At 39.2% G+C, this 21,798-nt stretch overlaps 3 protein-coding genes across 6 annotated transcripts; all 3 read left to right on the top strand.

The window, feature by feature from the left end:
- Positions 1–637: 637 nt before the first annotated feature.
- LOC131782762 (transcription elongation factor, mitochondrial) lies at positions 638–6,190 on the top strand. The gene is made up of 4 exons (XM_059099501.2): positions 638–907; positions 2,016–2,279; positions 2,856–2,999; positions 4,215–6,190. Exons 1-4 carry the CDS (start codon positions 647–649, stop codon positions 4,743–4,745), a joined length of 1,200 nt encoding a protein of 399 aa, XP_058955484.2. The 5' UTR covers positions 638–646; the 3' UTR covers positions 4,746–6,190.
- Positions 6,191–7,665: 1,475 nt separating this feature from the next.
- Positions 7,666–11,394, top strand: LOC131782789 (RNA-binding motif, single-stranded-interacting protein 3-like). The gene is made up of 6 exons (XM_059099525.2): positions 7,666–7,976; positions 8,781–8,918; positions 9,439–9,513; positions 9,635–9,729; positions 10,200–10,261; positions 10,609–11,394. The coding sequence occupies exons 1-6, from the start codon at positions 7,674–7,676 to the stop codon at positions 10,647–10,649; spliced, it is 714 nt and encodes a 237-aa protein (XP_058955508.2). The 5' UTR covers positions 7,666–7,673; the 3' UTR covers positions 10,650–11,394.
- A 2,303-nt stretch (positions 11,395–13,697) lies between these two features.
- Positions 13,698–21,391, top strand: LOC131783031 (activating transcription factor 7-interacting protein 1). Of its 4 annotated transcripts, none has more exons than XM_066171403.1 (6): positions 13,698–13,965; positions 15,685–15,763; positions 15,871–15,899; positions 17,537–18,270; positions 18,989–19,219; positions 19,625–21,391. In XM_066171403.1, exons 2-6 carry the CDS (start codon positions 15,732–15,734, stop codon positions 21,005–21,007), a joined length of 2,409 nt encoding a protein of 802 aa, XP_066027500.1. In that variant the 5' UTR covers positions 13,698–13,965; positions 15,685–15,731; the 3' UTR covers positions 21,008–21,391. The 4 variants fall into 4 exon arrangements, with proteins under 4 accessions (XP_066027500.1, XP_066027499.1, XP_066027498.1 ...); XM_066171402.1 differs by having other exon boundaries at positions 13,698–13,969; positions 15,688–15,763; XM_066171401.1 differs by having other exon boundaries at positions 13,698–13,969.
- The last annotated feature ends 407 nt before the right edge of the window (positions 21,392–21,798 follow it).

Raw genomic sequence — 21,798 nt, 5'->3', positions numbered from 1 at the left:
AGATAAGTATTACAAAGGCAACTTAAAACAAAGCAAGTGAGTTACAGCGAGAATTTTTTATCTTGATCGAAAATCCCTAGGGCAAAGAGTCGGCGTAAAGAAAGTTGAAAATACGAGAAAGGGTTAGCGGCAAAGTTCTTAAATTTAACGGGGCGAAGTTGTCTTTGCGGAGGCGAATTTGCAGTAGGGCAAAACCTGCATAAACCGATGAGAATAACTGCTGTGGTAAAGTTTAACATGATAAGTTGCTTTATCATTTTCTTTATTCGTATTAGCCCTTTACACCCTAACATCAGTATACATATCTCTCATACTGTTCCCTATACATTTTTTAGGGTGCTAAAAAGGAAAATGTTTTTTACCATTTAGAGCTTCATCATTTGGTGATCATTGCCTTTATTCTTGTGACCTTAATGTGTGATTCAGGGGGGATATTGTGAGGAGAAATTAGATGCTAGTCACTCTAAGGTGTTAAAGGGTTAGAGTTGGTGCCATAACATCCCCAATCGTCCAGCCCAATGTACCATTTTTCACTACGAGAGAGGTCTGGGGCGACATTACATTAGCAACCAAGCCAAACATGGCGGACGAACTCGTGGTAAAGTGAGGCATGATCGTTGACAGTGATGCCTCTTAATGTCTGGGAATGAATCTTCTTCGATCAGTAGAGAATTTTGTGAATATGAATCGATTAGCCTCCTGCTTGGTTACTTATTCCGCTGTTTGTCGCCGGTGTAAAGTTAGATGTCCCATCTCGCGTGCGTTCTCAATATCGTTCCGAAGCAGTGCCTCTACGACTTCTGTTACAAATGCAGCAGAAAAGAAGGAAAAGAATGATCCGCAGTCTATTCTCAAAAATAAAACGGTAGGCACTGTAGAGGTGGATCTACCCGACGCCAGAAAGCAGGTCAGTCACAAAAATTCTTGGAGCCTTAGTGCTTTGCATACACTTAGAGAGGGTCGTGTCACTTCTGTATTCATGTACACACCCCTCTGCTCCCATGCCCTTTCCATTAGAATTCTCGGATCCTAGATTTGACCGGCAGGGATCAAAGCCGTAAGAGCCTTTATATCTCTGTAAAAAACTGTAGAATCTTACCACTAGTTGTGTGAGGTAGATAGACACTATGTTCAGGTTTTCGTTCCATATAGCGTTTAGGCTCATGGGTGTTGATTGAGCAGCATCAGTTACCTTTACAACATAGAGGACTTTTCAATTTATCGGTCCTCCTTTAGATTTCAAAGTTAAAATCCTTAGGGGAGTCAATTCTCCCACCCCAGTCCCTCATTCTATGACTAATTTTCGTTGTTATGGGAAATTAACAACTGACGGTAAAATTTCTGCACAGTCCATACTATTATAAAACAAATCTGTTTTCCCTATGGCAATGTATTGTTTTTGTCATTTTTTTCTCTACCCAAGAACTGAATGCATAATGTAGGATGGGGCTGTGTGGAAATTTTACCTGTTCTGACAGGGGGTAGTAGTTGTTAAAACGGTATTTCAAAGACAAAAGCTCCATGCTGTGATCCTTTAGTTTACCAAGATTCAACCTTAAGATTAGTTATTGCTTATGGTAAAAATATGAACTAGATGGGAATTTGCATCAAAATTTTATGCAATATTCCACAAAAAATTTTCTCCTCCTTTTCTTTATTTCACTCAAATGATTTTAAGTCATCAATGGGCAATTTAAAAAGGCTTGAACTTGGAGCCTGGATGATATTAGCAAGAAGAGATAAGATTATGGAAATGCATTTGATCAACAGAGCAGGGATATTAACAAGATTTCCTAGTGAATGGTCCTTTGCTTAGTGGCTTTAAGGGGCATGCAATTTTTTTTTTGTCATAGGTTATCACCTTTACTTACACCGGAGGGATCAGAAGCACCCCTAGCACTACCTTAGTGTTGTACTTGTAAATGACTGTAACTATGCATCACATGCAAACGGGAGGCATGACTGATATACTCTCACAGTAAATCTTTGTGTTTTAACTTGTGTTTTCTTTACAGGTAATTTTGAAGGAGTTAAATAGTAGAAGTTTAGAAGAGCTCTCAAACACCAAAGGCATAGGAAAAGTTAAAGCAGTTTCCATTTTAGACTACCGTGACAACTTTGGACCATTTCAAAGTGTAGAGGATCTTTTTCAAATAAAAGGTTTTGGTTCTGCATTCTTTAAAAATCTTCAAGAGGCTGGTGGATTAGCAGCTGTTAAGAGAAAGACTTCTAAAGGACTGGAGACCATCTGGGAGCAGTTAGCACAGAATAAAAAAGATGTAAGTGATTTGAATTATGTTTATTGAATGTTATGGACAGTCCTGTGATATGGCCTTTGTGTGGCTCTATCTGAGTTCTTATTGTAAAGAATGGCTCAATTTTTTAGACAAAGCTTTGACTTAAATTAACATTCTTTGTACAACTGATAGTGGGAGATACTTTTGTCTTATGTTTAATGCCCTGGATTCTCTGTCAAGTGGTCCAGGTGAAAGACCTGTCAGGTTTATGTGTTGTGTTCTTGGGTAAAATTCTTTACTCTCAAAATGCCTCTTTCCACCCAGGAGAGTAAATGAGTACTGGTGAATTGTCAAGGAAGCCTGATGAAACAAAATGATAAGGGGTAACCTTGTGATGGACTGACATTTCATCCAGTGGGGGTCCAGTGGGGGGGAGTAGTGATACTCCTTGTCACTTCATGCTATTAGGAAACAGGGATAAGCTGTGGCTGGGTGGGCCAACTGGGCATTTAATTCAATTTTTTTTACCTTGTGTACTTTGCTTTGGATTAGGTTGTTGAAATTACACATTTTCTGAACAAGCCAGGCTTATGACTTTGTGGTCTGGTATGTTTTCAGGTGATATCTGAAATTGTGTCGATAGATATTGGATTCCAGAATGCTGCTTGGGTCCGAATGGACAAAGATAAGAAGGTATTGGGTTGGTCTCGAGCTGAAATAATAAAACCAAAACCTTATAACCCGGCTGTCTTCCGACCTTTGGTAAGCATTGATGTTCCTGCATTGTTTATTGTCAACCCTTTAACTCCCAGATCAAATTTGTAATTCTCCTTATTGCGAACCACACAATTCTTATAATGTTAGTTCAGCAAATTTAGTATTGGATCAACTAATTATTCCCAAATTTATGTTTTTCTTTATTCTCATCACTTATCTGGTTTATTTTGTATTGTAAGGAGAAATTCTGTCTTGGTCACTCAAACTCAGAAAACTGTGAGTACCAAATATATTTATGGGATGATTCAGGTTTCAGGGAACTAGACAATCAGTTGTAGTCATAGACAGTAATGGCTATCAGTTCTTTATTTTCAGGTTTACCCATGTGAGCAGAACTTTATTTAGATTGTTAAATACATACTTGGCTTGCTGGAATCACATCAAAGTTTTCGAGGTTTTCTGAGTTTAACAGTGACTGTCTTGATTTCAAATTATGAGTAATTTAGGCTGCTCATAATGTGTCTTTCAAACTATCTTTAAGTTGAGTTTATCAGTGTAAGATTATAAAAAAATGATCTGATATTTAATTGCATGACCCCTTATTGTATTTCTTTTGAGCCAAATCAAATGGTTTCTCATTTTTTAAGACAAGATCTTATTATAGAGAAAACATCTTTAGTTTGTGAAGAGTTAAAAAATGTCCAAAGTTGCCATTCTGCCATGCATGATTCTAAAATGTTACCTTGTTACCAGATCAAGTGTCCATTATTGCAAAATAATAAATATTGGCAAGGGTGGGAATTACTTTTATATGGCTTAGGTACTTTTTCTATTGTTTCCTTTGTCTCTGGGTGTGCAGAAGAACAGAGTGTTTTAAAGGTTAAGTGATCAATTGGTATTTCACCTTTTCCCACTTCTGCATTCTTGGTAAGCTTTTAGATTTAAGTTCCTCAGTTCCCAAACACAAATACAAAACTTGGTTTTCTTGCTTTTTTTCGTCTTTCACTCTGAGCACAATAATGGTTAGAAAGTAATTTGATCTAGTTGACCAGCTCAAGAGGTTGTCGACATCAGAGCCGTTTTAAGTAAGCCCACATCAGTTTTTCTTAAGCCTCTCTTCTCTGCCACCACCCCCCCCCCCTCTCTTAAAATTGGGTGGGGATAGTTGGCTCCGCCTAAAGGGCCTTTGAAAGAGAGACTCCAGTAAAATATATGGAAGTTGAAAACCTTTTTTACTATTTTTTTTTTATTGAATAACAGGTTCAACAGTTTGTTAACAGAGTACCCAAAACAGACATCTATGTGGTGGAGATGCAAAGCCATCGGATCGGGAAACAAACCGCCGCCCTTCTCCCTTTTGCGGTGCACCTTCGCGTGTTTGAAGCCATGTTGACCTGTTTGTTACCTGGATTAGTAATACCCTTTGACCCGTTGTACACCTCGAAACATTTTTGTCTTCCTGTGGGTAGAACCAAGAAGAGAGCTGCTGTGAATTTGGTGGAGAGCTTGTTTCAGGACAGAAAAAATGAAGAACCGTTCGAGTCTCAATGTGAACAGTTTCTTAAAGAACAACAAGGGATGGAGGGCAGTGAGGATTTTGTCGAATCGTTCATCGATGATCAGATGAGTGGATTTCCTGGAAATAGTAACAAACCTCTGCTACAGGTATCGCCACAATTTGTGAACTATTTCAAATCGTGTGACAAGAAGGACGATTTGAGCGACTGTCTGCTACAAGCGTTGGCTTTTTATGACCTGGTGGTAGAAAATAGGAAACAGTCTCGGATGTGATACTGCGATATCCTCGTCGTAAAATTTGATTTTTTTTTTCCCTCAGCTTGTCTCGCTTCTTCTTTTACTCTCAGTAGCGACCAATATTCAAGTGAATTATTTCAAAGGGTGCAGTGAGTCTTCATATCTGGAGAACAGGTTGAACACTAATTGAATACGGTGAAGTATGCCACAGTACTCGTTGCAGCGTTGCAGGCGGAAATAATTATACTCGGACTCTTTCAAACGAGAGAGAAAGAATTGCTTTTCGCTTGGGTAATGTGCACTGCATAAACATTTGCGCAACTTGATTAAAATTGAAGGTTTTAAATATTCGATGGAGTGGTGTATTGAGTCTGAATTAAACTCGAGTATGTAACTCAAGGAATCAAAATGGTGAACAGTGACAATATTTGAGCTTCTTTCTAGATGTACTGTGACTTTTTAGGTGAAAAAAACTACCAGCGGCTTGCAGAGGACTTTTTTTTTCTTACACATGCAGTGACATCTAAGGCCAGTAACTAACGGCTTAATGAAATCACCTGCACTTAGCTAAATTACAGGGCCCAGTTGTATAAAGGGCGCCGGGATGATGCTATCCAACGGATAAATCACTATCCGACGTATAACTAATAGCAAAACGTTTAGCGTTGTCCACCGGATAGAGTTTTATGAAGTGGATAGCATTATCCAACCTTCGAACAACCGGGGCCAGATTATTACAGTGGCTAAAAGCTTTTTGAACTGTAAATTGCAGGCCATAGTTTTGGCATAAAATATCACACCACCTACACTTTATTGTTAACACAATTTCGCGTTGACCTTAATAAGGGGACGAAAAAGGGAAAGACAGCCTTTTATTTCGGTAGTCATTTCTAAACAATTAATTTAAAAACGGTTGAACAGTTGTCCAAGATATTTAAGCTTTATCACTCAAGAACGAAAGTTTATCTTTAAATTGGCACTCTTGATCCCCGCGGTATCAACAAACACTTTCCATTCAACTAGTTTATTCTTGTATTTTTCATGTGTCCTTCTTCTGTTGAAAAACTGCAGAACCCACAATTCCTTTATTTGCTCTGACGAAGGGGTAACGCTCGAAACGTCAGCTAGAGAATCTCTTACCAAACGATCGCGTGATGTTTACCACTGACGTAGCACCTGTTAAACGATAAAAATAGAAATATATCTAATCTAAAAACATTGTAAGAGTTTCCTCTATTGGTGCTGGAAAATGAATGGAAATAACATATTTGCATAAGCCATTCAGTAAACATTGTAATAAGCCGTTGCTCATTTCTTATTCCTTTTGGCGGTCTCACCTTACAGGTAGAGTTTGGTCACCTTTTCCTTATCGTGATCGTGAAATTGACATGGAGACAGATGTTTTTGTGTGAACGGCGTTTGCGGCTAAATATCGGTATATTTTCATTATGATGCTAAAAAAATAACTAATTACTAAGAAAATGACTCTACCCTATAAAAATTGATCCCGTATAGGAATTTCTTGGAGATAACCCTCCTTTATACTTTTATCCATTAAATACTCGTTTTCAGACTAAATCCATGTCGCATTCCCGATCAAGAAAATAGTTTTCAGTTTTTAATTTAGCACGTTCGACACCTCTTTTTCTTAAAGGTGACTTAAAGTACTTTTCATCTTCCGCACTGAATTTGTAATTAGATAACTCATACGACGAGTACGTAGCTCTTTTAGGGGCGGTACCTCGGGTACGCCCTTTCTTCTCCGAATTTTATGTTTATTCTGCTGTTATGCAACAGCCTTCAAGGACTATTTTCTTTTAGGATACCTTTTCAAGTATGATTTTAATTCTGTTACTAAGTTTATTATAATTTTTATATTGTCAATCTTATTTTTGTTTTGCCCAAACTTGACCGTAAGACCAAGAAATTTAAGTTAGAAATACATTTTGTAAAGCGTATATATCGCGAAGGTATCTACTTAGTATGCAAACTCCGTTCTGCGTAGCCCAACGTGATTCGCTATTCAGATGTAAAAACATGACGAAGGTTAGAGATTGACAGCTCAGTAAGTGTCACCTTTATAAGCGGTGACCCACACTTTCCTCGAGAGATCAGAGCCAGTCCCCGTTGTAATAACTTGAGTAGTAAGAGAGAATAAAGAAAGAGACAACAAGACAACGAGTGTTAGAGTAATTTTTACTTCTAACACACCACAGTTTCTTCAGACGGTTATCCCCTTCGTTATAACATTGACCAACAAGAGCATGCGTGTTTCTTAACCCTTCAACTCCCAAGATCTGATTGTCAATTCTCCCCTTTAGCCATTGCACAATTCCTTGTAAATTGATTACGAGAATTAGGTGTTCAATCAAGGTAATAAATTGTATCTGATGGATGATGATTTTAGACATATGAAATTCATATATTTGCACTGCGGTGAAGAAACGAATTTAAGAGATCCTCGCTTCTAAGAACACTACTGAACTAGTAGTTGAAAATAGGACCTGAAAAAAATTGTTTATGATGAGTTTGAGTATTCTCACTACCGGTTTGCTGTGTAATGTATGGATAGTATAGGAAGAAATTACATGGGAATCACTTCTGGGAGTTAAATGACGAATGATACTCAGACATACACATTCTGTGTCACGCACTAACTTAAAACCCACAAAGCCATCGAAACAGGAGAGACGTTTCAAACTCAAACTCTACGTGTTTCGGGTAGATTATGCCGAATTGCTCACAAAAATTGAAACTTATAGGCACAACAGGCTAATTTTAGATCGTTTGAATTCAGAAAAATAAGTAAGCGAAAAAAAAATTAAAAAATAAGCAAAAAAAAAAAAAACTCGGGTGTTATTGCGGTTCAGTTGTTACGTGACACGTAACGCAATAGGCAACACCTGCTGAGCAGAGAAAGCAGAGGGAGACTGGACTTAAATGAATTTGTTGTAAACATTCAAGATGGCGTCCCGATGGAGGACTTGGGACGCAGAATATTACATCGATGCACATACCTCTAAAATGCCTGAGGAAACAGAACCAATACCAGCGGTTGGGCATGGAAGAGGAAAACCTGCAAAAGATGTCGCCTCTCTCAGTCTTCCCAAGGCCGCTTTGGAAATAACAAAGGACAAAAACACGGCTCAAGCGCCTGCAATAGGCCGCGGAAGAGCTAATGTGATGAAAGCACGTGCACTAACTGATTCACCCCCTATAAGGAAACCAGGGGAAAAGAAAGCAACAGCTGATACCAGTGTTATTAAGGTGAAGTATTGTCTCTTTTGATGTGGTATGAACTTGTAAAAGTTAAAGCTACTAATATGCACGTGGCGCATTGAAATGGTTAAAACTTGATAATTAAACGGTCTGGAGGAAGAGGAGGTAGGAAAAAAAATAATTAACCCTTTAACCCCTAAGAGTGACTAGCATCTAATTTCTCCTTACATTGTCACCACTGAATCACACATTAATGTCATGAGATTAAAGGGAACGATCACCAACTAAGGAAACTCTTGACTGTTAGACAAATTCTCTTATCAGCACCTCAGTAAATATACAGAGAACAGTATGGAGAATATGAATACTGATGTTAGGTTGTAAAGGGTTAAAAATGTAATCTGAATTTCACTTTAATAGTTATTGAAGGTAATTTTATCTTTAATTATAAACTTGCTCGCTAACCCTCAAGCTCCCAGAAGTGATAAACATGTAGCTCCTTCCCAAAATATCAACACATTATCCACCAAACAGGTAATGAGAATACTTTAACTTTTCAGGTTGAAGTTGTTATCTTGATTTAACGCCAAATTCTTGTAATTAGTTTACAACAAAATGTGTTGCAGGTAGAGGGGAGAATGAACAGTCACATCTTAGGAGTTAAAGGGTTAATTAACATTCTTAACTTGGTATCATTTTAATATTAAAACTATAACAATTTGATCTAATCTTCATGGTTGGAACTACCTCAAAAGCGGTAGGCACTACAACATTCAAGATTGACTGAAATCTATGGTGACAGTGCTTTGCTTAATGTAAAGTAATATTTTTCTCTATTTATTTCTTTTTCAGCAACTAGAATCCTTCCCTCCCTTATCAGCAGCTTATCCAACCAAATCAAGATCAAGTAAACAAAATACAGAACAGCCAACCTCCACAACAATAGTTGACAATCCAGTTCCAAATTACACTTCACCTGCACTTCCTAAAGTAATAGAATCAATTTTTCTGTTATCTGCCCTGAGATATGTCATTTCAAGACTTTTCAGTGTTTTTCGTTACACTTAGGAGTTTGATCCATTTTTTAAAGTCCAAATAAACCATCTCCTTTTGCAAAGTCATGGAGAGGGATATCCAATGTCATTTGAAAAATCAGCTATGGGAATCTGGTTGAGAGTGGTAGAAGGGATTATGTTCTTTGAAAGTGTGAACTTTTCAAAGTTGAATTAGATCTTAATTATCATCTTTTTTTTCCAGAAGGTCAGCACACCTTTTCTTTCGATTTTTATAGAAACTTCTTTGTTTTTTAAAAGCATATGCATCTTCAATGTTATAAATTCTAAAATAATTATCTTCTTTCCTTCACTTTCTCTCCAAAAGCTTTGCTTTTACAATTAAGACCCATGGATATTTTCATAAGCTACATGTATGATCTCACTTTCTGAGTGATCATGCAGTGTCATACAGATTTTTGCAGAAAAATCCTCTAAAATATTGCCTATTTTTGCAGAAAGATTTATTACAGTCATTGGATGGCAGTGATGTGATCATTATTGAAAATTTTCCTCCAAACATTACAGAACAGGTAATTATTATCAATGCTCTGTTACTTCTATTGATCATTAAAGGAATTTTTTATTTGATCTTTTTAATGATGTGTAAAATGAAAAGGATTTATAATGAATTTAATGTGTATATTTTTTCAGGATTTAATTGATCTACTTAATCCATATGGTGATGTTCTATCATGTGTGATTGAAAGAGATGGTAATGGAATAAACTTAGGAACATCACTTATCAGGTTTGCTACATCTGAAACATGAAGATGTTTTTACAGGGAGGCACATCTATCTATTCAATTTAGCTACCTGCTCTACTTTTTACTTTGATTCATATTTCAATAGCTCATTTATTGCTTGCCTGTAGCATTTACTTGTAGTACAAGGGCGCGACATAAAGTTTGAATAGACTGGTCCCTACATCAGACTATGACAGATATTTGATAATCCAAAATTGTTACTTTTCCATCTCAGAGGGAGGATTACATACACATTAGAACCCCCTCCACCCCCCATTCTCCTTCCACAGGTCACAAGTTGCATACAGGAATCACATTTGCATGCAGGCGGTAGGGTCAATTACCAGGGCAGGTGTGGCATAAAGTTATCTCTCAAGGTTATTTCTACCTAGTCATAGATCCCAAGGGAAGCTTTGTGAGTCCCTAAGAGAAGTTCTTTTGTGATTTCTGGTTTTTCTGCTGTTTTGCTTTAGAATGGAGAGCAGGACTGCCTGTGAATGGATAGTGAACACATTTACTGGTGAAGTTTACCCTGGTCAGTAACAACAGTGTTTTAGAGGATGTCTTATTTGTTTTAAACTTGTCCATACAATCATCATCATCACTATCAGTGGTATCGCTACCATCATTATTCCATTTATTGTGATTATCGTTTTCTCTATATTTGCTGTTTACTTAGTCTTGTTAAAGCAGAGGGGTGGTGGGGAGAATTTAACGCAGGCAGGCAAACCCAAGACCCAGTCAAGTGTTTGCTTGACTTTTAGGACTTCTCCTTACCCCTGGGGCTTAGATGAGGGCAAAGTGATCACAGAAAAGCAAACTTTACTTTACAAAAGTTTTAACAACACTTTTAGGAAATCAGGCCCTGTTCTTCTGTTTCAGGAGCTAGTGAACCTATGGTGTGTCGTTTCCTCACAGAGTAATGAACGCAGAAATGAAGTATCACATTAACGACAAAGTTGAAGAACAGCTCATCTGCCAATTCAATCTCTTTTCCATGTCGCAGCAGGTCTCAAAGAGAGTAATACAACTGTGCTTAATTCTTGCGTTTGTCGGGTCGTGTTTTGTAGTTTTTTATCTCTTACTTGGAGTCTTATTCGTTTCCTGTTTGTTTTTCCGTTAGTGGATCCTATTCGTGGTGTCTGGCCTTTAGAGCTGTAACAATTTTTATTTTTAAATATTTTTGTGTTATCTATTGCTAAGACCTGAGGTATGAGGATCACAAGACTTAACTACAGAGGAACTGAAAAACATAGGCATGCGTAGCATGCGAGAGTTCTTTTTTTTTCATCGTTACACCCAAAAAGAACATAACTTTTAAAAGAACGAAAATATCGCAGAAAGACAGAAAAAAACCTAACTTATCTGAACTCACACATATATTTTGTGGTCTGTTGTCTCTATTATCTAAATACTTCTAATTAAAAATGAAATGCATCGGTGCCACGCTTACTGTTGTCTCCTTCGCAGCCGTTTGAGAGAGAGTGCGTTGCGTGACGAGGCCAAATAACGGTTGGAAGAAAGACTAAGCTTACTACCGTTCCTCTAACAGAGAGGAAATCTAAATTCTTTGTCTACAGTTTGTTACCACAAAGAATAGAATACATGGTAAAGTGCAGGTTGTTTGCAGGGAAATGACACGTGAGAGAGCGAAGTCTTATATGGCAAAATGGAATTTGATAGGTGGAATACAATTCAAGCACGTGAAAAATTGCCGAATGTATATGTAGTACAATGATTGGGTAAGTTCTGATTGGACTTTGGACGTTGTGTTCATGGTACGTGGTGGAATGGAAGCTGTGTGGCGTGTGCGTTGTGAGTGAAGGAACGCGAAAAAGAAAAACACGCTTTAATTTAGAAATTTAAAAGCGAACCTATCATATCCCGATAAATCTCGACCTTCATTGACGAGGCCCTGACGCGAAGGCCACAAACCATCACACTTAACAAATGAGCCCAAAATTTCTGATTAATATCGTTCTTCGTGCACAGCCTCCTAATCCATGACATCACCCTCGCCCTGAACCAATATCAGGACCAAAATCAATCATGACTTGGTTATCATCGTTTTTCCTTCCTCGTATTTACTTTAAGCTCATTGTTTCATTATAGAGCTAATGTTTTCTCCAATTTATGTGGTTTTGTTCACATCGGCAATCCCTTCAAATTTTGAACCGATTTTTCCAAACTGAATTCTATTGACAAGAACTTGAAAGCAAAGTTCACTATAGTTAGATGGATTATTTTCCCAACTCTGTCGTTGTCGGACTTTTGTTCACCCGCGCGATTTTGTCAAGTACGTAATTTAAAATCGATCAAAGTGTGTAAATTCTATTTCAGTATCATTTTAAAACGAGACAAACTATCCCAACGAGAAACTGCAAATTTTTATTTCGTAGGCGGAAGGTTATCTCGTCTCTAGTGGGTAATTAAGTATTATCAACTGAATTGATATCTTAAATTGGCCACCGTAAAGATTTTGAAAGATGACGTTTGGAGCGTCAGCCTTTCGTCAAAACGTGTGACGTAGGGATAACGCCCGAAACATCGGTCGGGACCAGGCTAAATTTACAGAAATATAAAATTAATTCTCTGAGATTAATTTATTTAAGGAAAAAACAAAACAACGATTTACCTTCATAGACCAGGAGCTTGAGGCCAGGAGACCTCGTCTCCTGAAGACCTAAAAAACTACGGAAGGTTGGAGGTCATATTCCTCAAATTATTATGAAGCCACATAGAAACAGAGTATTGACATCAAAGCTAAACCGTGTTTGGTCTTTGTAATCACCTTTGTTCTTTAACTCTTTGCTGTGGAGGGGCCGATCGAGTGACATGATGGTAGGTAGCAAAGCTTAAGACAATTTGTTTTTATGTCCCATTGCGAAATATACGCATATTTGTGTGTCACTCTCATTCAACAGATGTGTGTCACATGTCACATTGCCTCTTTTTGTTTTGTCTACACATCAAGTGGGGTATTCCTGCCTAAGGTCTAACATGAATGCACGTGATATGAATTTGAAAAACAATTGTATCTTTCCCTTTCTTGAGGCTACTGATATAAGTCAATGGCAAAGCCAATTTAACAAGCAAACAAGACTGTAATCTAACGTTCGTGACCATAACTTGTTGAGTTACATCAATAGACGTGTTTGGTTATTCAAATAATTCCGTCTGTTATGATAGTAGACAGACGACAGACGTATCTTGAACAGACGCCACGTCATCTGGAAACCCGGCCTAGACGTTTGAAGATGAAAAGGAGGAATCGAAATAGACGCGATGATCCGGCTTTCCGAGCCTTCTTGCATTTTTCAAAATTCACCCAGACTCCTCTAAAACGTTTTTGACTCCGAACTGCCTCGCAGTAATTGTGGTTTACTTCTTAGATTAGAAACATTAAGTTAGTTTTATCAACTGTCAATTAGCTGTGTCAGATATTGCACTGACTACTCACGATTTCTGAGGAAAAACCTTGATTTTCGAAAATCAGCCGTCTTTAGCTCAGAATTCCACAAATTTTGTATTTTGATAAGAAGTTTATCCGTGTCTCCCGACGGTTACTTTAAAGGAAATATTTGTTCAGACAGTTAGAGGGTCGGGAATACTGCGTGAAACTCACAGATGCCATTGAAACTTTGCGATTTTAGTATTTTTGTGGTGGGTAAGTGGCTCCAATTTTCCTCAACTACCTGTTTGACAATTACGATATGAATCTGATGTAATTTGGTTATATACAGTTTTCGGTTTCTAGTAGTAATGGTAATATTATATCTAGTGGAAGGATTATGAAAGATGACCTTTTGAGAGTCAATTTTGGTTTCATGTGAGATCAACTAGCTCGAAAACCTCTATTCTTTTGCTGTGAACGAGCTGGCAAATGATTGGCTTGGAGAGTTTTACACGTGACTTGTATCCACCCAATCTATTTTTAGCATCAATTCACGCATGACAACTGCATGATGTCAAGTCGTAAACGGGATTCAAACACTACAGGATAAATTTATGAATACATTTTAACTCTTTGTTTTGGCGAAACCTCCCGGCACACGAAGAAAACAATATATCGGGAGATTCATACCCTGTAGTTACACTTGGATCTACTACTGAACGACTTGAGTTTCGGGGCCATTAACTTACCGGTTGATTCAAAGATCGGCGGTTGATGAACGAATCGAACGGACGTATGTACCAACAGTTCAAATCGCACTAGGTGAATCATTCTTGTTCGAGCAAGTAGGTGAGTGAATCATAAAAATGCAGGGGGTATTTTTCACTTTCATTAACCTCGTGGTCACCGTAATGTTTACTTCAGACAAGGTTTTTTTTAAATCTTCAATTGGTGGTAAGTTACAACGCTTTTTAAGCGAACGTTGACATTGACTTGGCAATGTTTTGAATGTGTCATATGCTTGGTTTAGCAATCTGACTTTGCTGCTAAGGTATCATAAATATGTGTGTTTGCTATGACAAATCCGAGCAATACAGTCAACACGAAGAACGGGGAAGGCTGTCTAGCATTCATTTGCATAATGACAATAACCTTTGAGTCCGCATGAAGCGGTGACTGAGTTCGACAAAAACCTGTTATTTTATCTTTTTTCGCGTATTATCGAATTCATAATGAATGAAAGATGCCTTCCTTAATTGAAAATATACTAGTGGATTAGTTGTAGTCGAGAAAAGGTCGTGAAAGGGGTTCATTTCGATCGAAAGTGTTATCGCATCACACACTTCGCTGCCCGCTGTAGTTGATGCGCAGGTCACCCTTGCGTAATGCAAATGATCCCAAGGGAATCTCACTCAGTGTGTTACTGAATCATTGGTTTTTCCGGCTCACTGAACAAACCAATAGCTAGCCGTGAAGGCGGCGTATTTATGTGTTCATTAACACTGAGTAAGACGTTCTCAAAGTGAATGTATATGAATTCTTATCGAGATTGCGTGAATCTGCTTTGATTCACTCGTGATTTCGGCATCCTTAGACTTCGTTTTTATGTGTGTTAAAGAGGGAATGTCGATGACCGTAGTAAGAGCAAGTTTCTTATTCAACTGTGACGGCAGTTGTTGTTTTTTTAATTAACCACGCTAAGTGTACACCATCTGATGTTGAGACTTCACCGGTAATTGTGTGTATTGTGTTGGTATTTGTTTGCATTATACAAGAATATTATTTCTCATGGATAAATCTAGTGCCTTTGCTAATGAAACTGAGCTGTTGTATTTTATTTTTTTTCACGTGACGTAGATTTTGAAGGCCGCTCAAGTGCCCCGTTGTGTGCTTCATTTTTTAATTTACATATGAATAAATTTTTAATCTCTTTGTTAGTCAATAACTCAAGCATGCGTTACAAATGGCATTATCCATTTTGACTACAATTCTTAAATAGGCACCATACCTTTCTAGTGTGTAACACACAGAAGGTTTGGTGTTGAACCCGTTCATGATCAGCCGTGTCTACTTTCTCATCACTTAAAATTGGCGTGAATAATTTTTTTTTCTTTTTAGCACTTGCTTTTGTTGATTGCACTTTTTTCGAAGACAGGCGGTCGCTTTACTTTTTAATAATATTAAAAAAAAAAAAAAAGACGCCCGTCTGATTGGCTGAAAACGAGTGCATTTTTTATGTAACACGAGTGCAAAGTTGTAACACGAGTGCAAATTTCAAATAGCGCGCGTCTTGACTTTATGGGGTGCGTTTTTCATGTAATTCATTGACAAGTAACAGCATGATTTCTCGAGCAATTTGGTGTAAGTTTTTCAAAGACTACGGGCTGGAGCAATTTTACTGTCTTTGAAAAAATTCACTCTTGTTTATAACCTCCAAATTGCACTCGAAATCAGGTTGCTACCAGTACTCACTTAAGATAGTTGAGTGCGTAAATATTCTGAAAACAAACTTAGCTGCACATTTATTTTAAAGTAACTTTTCTTTATCTCTCTTTTCTCGCCAGTAGAACCCTTAAATTGGAGGGAACTTGTCAGATAGACTTATGGAGTTATGGAGGAGCTAGAGATAGCAAAGAAGAAGCGGTAAGGAATCAGTAACACAGCATAACTCTGTCCGCGTGTCATTCAATCGTTTATGTATCTTTTTTGTATTAAATATTTAATTGGTTGCGATTATTTTTAATTTTTAGGAAAGTTGATGGTGGAGGTGCTGCCTCAAGTAAGTCGAAAACGTTTTGAGTTCTTATTGAACGTCACGTGCGGCTAAGGGTTGGACTTCGACCAGCTGTAACTGTGTCGCTGATTCTTAGATCTAGTCTACTCCGCGTATTTTTTAGAGCACATTAGACGACTACATTTTTTTGCAGCGGCGAGATTCATTATTTACACCTATCTTTTTATCCCTCTCATTCCCAACATTTGAATATCAACTTTTTTTACTGTCTCCCATGCATTCTTCTGAGAATTTGGTATTCAATCTTACAAAATTCCCATATTGATGTTTTTCTATATTCTCACCCTCTTTCAGTTTGAAAATGTCACATAAGTACGGTACTTATTTTGTATGGAGAGATTATTTTTTAGGTCACTCCTTAGAGTAAAAAGGGTTGGCTTTATCGACTCAGTAGTGCTCGGCAGGGACGTTTTTTTTTCCAAGTGAAGAGCAGTAAAAAATGGCCATATTGGTTTTTAAGTATACTTTTTTCCCTTCCATCTTCTCTCTTTCTTCCTTCTGTTTGTGCTCACCTGGCTCCGATTGTTCGTAGGGTGGATAACGCTATCCATTGGATAAAAATCTCTATCCGTTGAGTGGCACAGTACGTTATGTTAACACTTATCCGCTGGATAGTGATTCATCTAGTGGACAGCGTTATCCGTCCTTAAAACAACTGGGCCCTGTTGTTTGGTTTGCCACGTTGTCTCGAGATTGCATCCAGTATATATTGTTCAGTCAAGCATTTAGACCATAACGATGCTAGAACAAGGGCTATCCAACTGACCTGTTGATTACAAAACACGCCAGAAGCAGTTTGCACTCTTCTGGTCGCTGACCATCTCTTAAAAACGTCCTTTCTCAACCCCGCAAAAGTCAAAGATGTCCTACTTTTTAACGTCAACACCTCAACACTTACGCAAGAAAGAAACCAGTAGAACACTTCTCTGGTCCCTGTATTGTTTTTTTCTACAGGCTTTATTCCCGGATGAATTTTTTATAGTAGCCCTTCTCCCCCATCTGCTCTCAGACTGCACTCGTTTTGAAACGCATCAAATGTGGTTTGTCATTTAACTGCGCCACGCCTCAAAAGGAGTGCACAGTAGTGATTTTTGAGTGACTTAACTCGAGGTTTAAGCTCGCAAATCAAGGGCAAGCGATGTGTCTTGGTTTCTAGAGCGGTTGTCTCATTCAGAGTATGAAGGAAAACGAGGTTGCTCGAAGTTTTGTCGGTAGAGGTTGTGTTCCTCTTCTTAATCAAAGTTCACTTTTTTGTTAGCCAAGAGTCAAAATCTAGAGTCCTTTTATCGAGCTACAGCAACGAGAACTTTGATCCAGCAATGATAAATATGAGCTGCAACAAAGCCGTTTGGCATTACTGCCAAATCTTCCAGGCAGTTTTTAATCACTGCTCGTCTAGAAACAGTTTATGCTAAGCCAAGAATAACTAAAGAAAGACGCATTTCACTGCTGCGTTTGGCACTCTTTGACTCGTCCAATAGATTGAACATTAGTTCTCGTTAGTTCAAGCGTTTATTCCTTTATTTCACAACGGCCAGTGGCCTTGTTTTAAAGCTGATGATTACTCGTAGACATGCTGAAAGCTTAAACCTGAACCAAATTTCAATTTCCTTTTTCTCCAGCGCCAAACCATGTGATGACCAATGGAGATTCTATTGGAACAAGCGATGCAGCTTCCACTCGACCACTTTCCCATCTGCAATTTAATCCGTCCAGATTTGACCGACTCCGCCAGATTACAATTGACTGTCAAAAGAATTTTCTCCCTCAACCTAAACCTAACGGCAGCAAGATACTTCGATGTAAAGGACCTGCAAAGGAACCGAACCCGGAGATACACTCGTCGAACGATGCAAACAGCCCAAGCCCTGATCTCATTATATCGTCCGCTGGCTCATCACCGGCTCATTCGCCTAAACCATTAGATTTCAAAATGTTGTCTACGCCTCCGCGGTCGAGTAAACTGGGAGATACGAATCTTCCGATACTTGAAAACACTTCAGAACTAACCTCCTCTGATCGCCAAAAGGCGTGTGTCAGACTTGTGGCGAAATTAGACGAATCTTCAAGTAAAAAGCTTTCTAATGGAGTCACCACGGATGCTAGGACTTTAAATCAGGATTCCTTGGTGGAAGTTTTGGAAGAAGGCGATCAAACGTGCCCCTTAAACCCTGGCGCTAAGCCTGTCCATGTGAATGGGGAAATCAATTTGTTAGAAGGGAACAAAGGGCCAGCGGATAATGATAAAACTACTGTGAAGGATCGAAATTCACCGTCTTTTTCAGACCTGGCTCCCAGTGCTAACGCAGAGGAAACTACAAAGGACTTCAATTTTAATTCAGACGAATTCAGACAAGTAAGCTTTTCGCTGTTTTTTTTTTTTTTTTTTCGTTTTTTAGTGCTTCTAATTTGTCAGACTGCTACCCTCCAGAATAAGATCATGCTTTACGTACACGGAAAGTTGAGTTAAAACACATACTAGTCGCCATACTTTTCACTAATTTTCGCTCCAATTATTTTGTTTTGATTCAAACAGTTTTCTATCTTCTCATCAATTTCTGTTTTGCCACCCTTGGTGAATTATCTGAGAGACTTCTCTTCTGTTACAAAATGTTTTTTTTTTTACAGCTGAAGATGATTCGAAATGTTGTCAGGAAACGCCTTTTAAACCTGTTGAATTTGAACCAATTATTCCCAAAGATCTGAAGCTTAATTGTCCCTTCCAGCAACTATTCACTCTCTTCCAAAGTGGTTAAAAAAAATCTGAGTTACATGAAAATAACGCTAACAATAACCCACCCTGATATGAAGGCCTTATGTCATCAACTGCCGGATGATTGTAGCCAGAAGTTGTATGTTGATCGGGAAAATTAGAGGGATTAATATAACTCCAAGGGTAGGTTTATCGAATTCCGAACATTGGGTTGGAAGTAAATAAGATACGGCCGCGCCAGCGAGAACATGGACAATTGAAAAGTTTTCACCAACTGCCTGAATTTTAAAACTGGGTTCGTTGAAGTCTTAATTACATTCACATGCAGCTTCTATCTTGAACTAATCTTCACGTATCTTAGATGGTCAAGAAAATGATCCAAGAGAGGATGAGTCAAATCCAGCAGTCAATGGATGATGACAGCCCGAACGACAAGCTCTCCGTTAGGCTAGCTGCACTTGAGAAGGAGAACAAAGCATTGAAAGAGTACGCAAAGAGAGTAGAAGATTCTGTAAAAACGATTTTAAAAGCTGAGAGCTTAAAAGCAAAGAAACGAGAAACTAAAGCTGTTCAAACCCAAGATCTTAACTGGGTAAGTAAATTTCCTTAGGCCAGTAACAAGGTAGTCTCCTTCTCGGCCGTTGTTTATTCTCGTCACGCAACACGGAGAGAGCGCATTGCGTGACAAGACCAAACAACGACTGCGAAGGAGACTAGCAGCAAAGCGGTGAATAACTAGACCTAGCCAATCCATTTTTTAGGAAGAAATGGGCGGTTTTGAAAACGTTGTTCAGAAACAAAAATTTTTTTGGGTTTGTTTATTTTGATATTTTGTTTCAGCAAAAGTATAAAACAAGTAGTCCACAGTGACATACTAGGCAGAACACCCTTGACGTTCAGTGGACTCATCCTTTATTTAATCGTTGGAATCAACAAACGTAAAGTATTACATGTCTTGTCCTTTACCAGTGACTGTCAATTGGTTATCGTTTTGTAGATGAACGCTCTGCGCACGAAGACTGTGAACGCACCATCTCCCCCAGCGAGTTTAACAGCTTCCAGGCCCTCAAATGCTAGTATCAATGTTATGACTACACCAACACCACGGCTCACCTCCACCGTAGCACCTTTGCCTGGTCACACAGTACCGCAATCAGCTCCCGTTAACTATCGCCCTGCGACTCAGAGGCAGTCGGAGCCTGTGCGTCCTCGTATCCCTGTTGCGTCAAACGTCTCGCCTCGTCCACAAGCACCTATCGCGTCGGGAGCCAATTACGTCCCTGGGCCAGCGCTCCGACCCACACCCACTCAGGCGGCAGTGCCAAGGGGTCCTGCTCCACCTGTGCGCCACTTCTCTTCGGGTCAGTCAGGGTTTAATGGCGTAAGAGCCCCTCCTCCGCCAAGTGTTCAGCCACCAAGGCCGATGATGAGGATACAGCGACCCATCACTAGCCTTCCTGGACCACGTAGTGTTGCTCCAACTCCTTCCCGCCCGTTGCCTACGGTGACGGTTCATCCACAAACTCCATCTAGTTCCACATCTGTCCGGGGTCCACATGAGTTGCCTTCGTATGGTTACAACACACAAAATGCTTATCATAACGGGCAGCATAGCCCAAGATTTCCTGTGGCTCCACAGATAAGAGCTCAAGCACCCCAGCCTCCTCAGGGTGCCCCCCCTCAAGTCTCACAAGTACCTAGACCCGCTTATCCACAGTCCCCTATTCAAGCGTCGCAGCCTCAACATATGATGCAACAACCTCATCGTCAAGAACAACAACACCCTCAACGAAACCTCCCTCCAGTCTTGGTAAGACAGAATACACCGGTGCAAATGCAGTCTCCTCCCCATGCGGTAAACCAGCAAGCTTCACCTCACTCTCAACAGCCCGGTATGGGGCATTATCAACAAGTGGTTGGACCTCCAAGACAAGTTGCTCCACCTCAACCTTCAGTTCCCCAGCAAAGCTATGCACAAGTACCTATAGGACCCCAACAGCCTGCCCAACAGGGTCTACCGCCGGGTTCAGGGCAACATCCCCCTGTATCTCCAGCAACAGAAGCTAAAGACCCCCCTCCGAAACCTAATGTCTCCATAGCGGTGGCTCCAAGCGGTATCGTTTTGTCGTGGTACATGGCTCTTGAGGAGAGACACGCGCCTATAATGAACTATCAACTGTTTGCCCTTCAGGACGGCGGAACAACGGAGAACCCTCACCAGTGGAAGAAGATTGGAGTCGTCAAGGCGTTGCCGCTTCCTATGGCTTGCACTCTGACTCAGTTTTCACCTGGCAATAAGTACCACTTCTTGGTACGTGCTACTGATGTTAATGGACGACAGGGTGAGTGCAGTGAGGCCTGCACTATTACGCTCAAGTGAATCATCTTAGGCAAAAACAGAAACTGTTTTGTACAGCTCATTATCAGCACTAATGGTACTTACATATAAGAAACTTAGTGTGGAGTCTTCAAGTTAAATTTATACCCCAAGAATACAACGGCAATCAATGATAGACAATCTGTACAGTACTGAACTTGGAGTATTTGTGAATCGAAATTTAATATATGTCTTCCTTGCCGTTGTTATACGCCGCTGAAGCCAAACCATATTTATATCTTTTACTTCTCGAGGAAAGAATCGCGATCTCAGATGCGTGAAATTTGTTTTATTACGCTAAGGATATGAATTAATTGATTTTCTACAGTATTGATAGTTGCTGATTTGTAGATTTTGTTTGCTTTTAGAAATAAGAGATTTTAAGAATGTGTTGCCGTCGTTTTTTTTTTGTTTTGTTTTGTTTTTTTTTCGTCATATAGTGACGGGTAGAACGAGCGTTTAACTATCGATCAACCCTTTTGGTGTGTTATTTTCAACAATAGGGGATCATTATGAGATGGTTTGGGTGTTGGGATTTTAAACTCGAACGCTTAAATCCTTAGGCTGGATGGGAAATCGCGATCTCAACCTCTTTCCTAGTCCTCTCCAGTATGAACCTTCAGGGAAAACGGATAGAACCCTGGAGAAGAGGCCCCCTTTTTTTTTTCTTTTTTTCAAGTCAGAAAGCTCCCCCGAACTTCGTTTGAGTTGAATGAAATCTTTCAGTTCTTCCATTCGTGAACATCTAACTTGCAGTACTTTCTTTTTTTGTCTAATTTTGTCTAATTACCTCT

Source organism: Pocillopora verrucosa, chromosome 8 (assembly GCF_036669915.1).
Source record: "Pocillopora verrucosa isolate sample1 chromosome 8, ASM3666991v2, whole genome shotgun sequence".
Classification (NCBI taxonomy): Eukaryota; Metazoa; Cnidaria; class Anthozoa; order Scleractinia; family Pocilloporidae; genus Pocillopora; species Pocillopora verrucosa.
This window is presented reverse-complemented; position numbering and strand designations above follow the sequence as displayed.

What these genes read in the sequence shown, in the direction of transcription:
- LOC131782762 (XM_059099501.2), top strand. Translation starts at nt 647, where the DNA reads ATGAATCTTCTTCGATCAGTAGAGAATTTTGTGAATATGAATCGATTA. An exon ending in TACCCGACGCCAGAAAGCAG is followed by an intron (nt 908 to 2,015) that starts GTCAGTCACAAA and finishes TTTTCTTTACAG; the next exon opens with GTAATTTTGAAGGAGTTAAA. An exon ending in TAGCACAGAATAAAAAAGAT is followed by an intron (nt 2,280 to 2,855) that starts GTAAGTGATTTG and finishes GTATGTTTTCAG; the next exon opens with GTGATATCTGAAATTGTGTC.
- LOC131782789 (XM_059099525.2), top strand. Translation starts at nt 7,674, where the DNA reads ATGGCGTCCCGATGGAGGACTTGGGACGCAGAATATTACATCGATGCA. An exon ending in CTTCACCTGCACTTCCTAAA is followed by an intron (nt 8,919 to 9,438) that starts GTAATAGAATCA and finishes CTATTTTTGCAG; the next exon opens with AAAGATTTATTACAGTCATT. An exon ending in CTCCAAACATTACAGAACAG is followed by an intron (nt 9,514 to 9,634) that starts GTAATTATTATC and finishes ATATTTTTTCAG; the next exon opens with GATTTAATTGATCTACTTAA.
- LOC131783031 (XM_066171403.1), top strand. Translation starts at nt 15,732, where the DNA reads ATGGAGGAGCTAGAGATAGCAAAGAAGAAGCG. An exon ending in TGGTGGAGGTGCTGCCTCAA is followed by an intron (nt 15,900 to 17,536) that starts GTAAGTCGAAAA and finishes CTTTTTCTCCAG; the next exon opens with CGCCAAACCATGTGATGACC. An exon ending in ATTCAGACGAATTCAGACAA is followed by an intron (nt 18,271 to 18,988) that starts GTAAGCTTTTCG and finishes CACGTATCTTAG; the next exon opens with ATGGTCAAGAAAATGATCCA.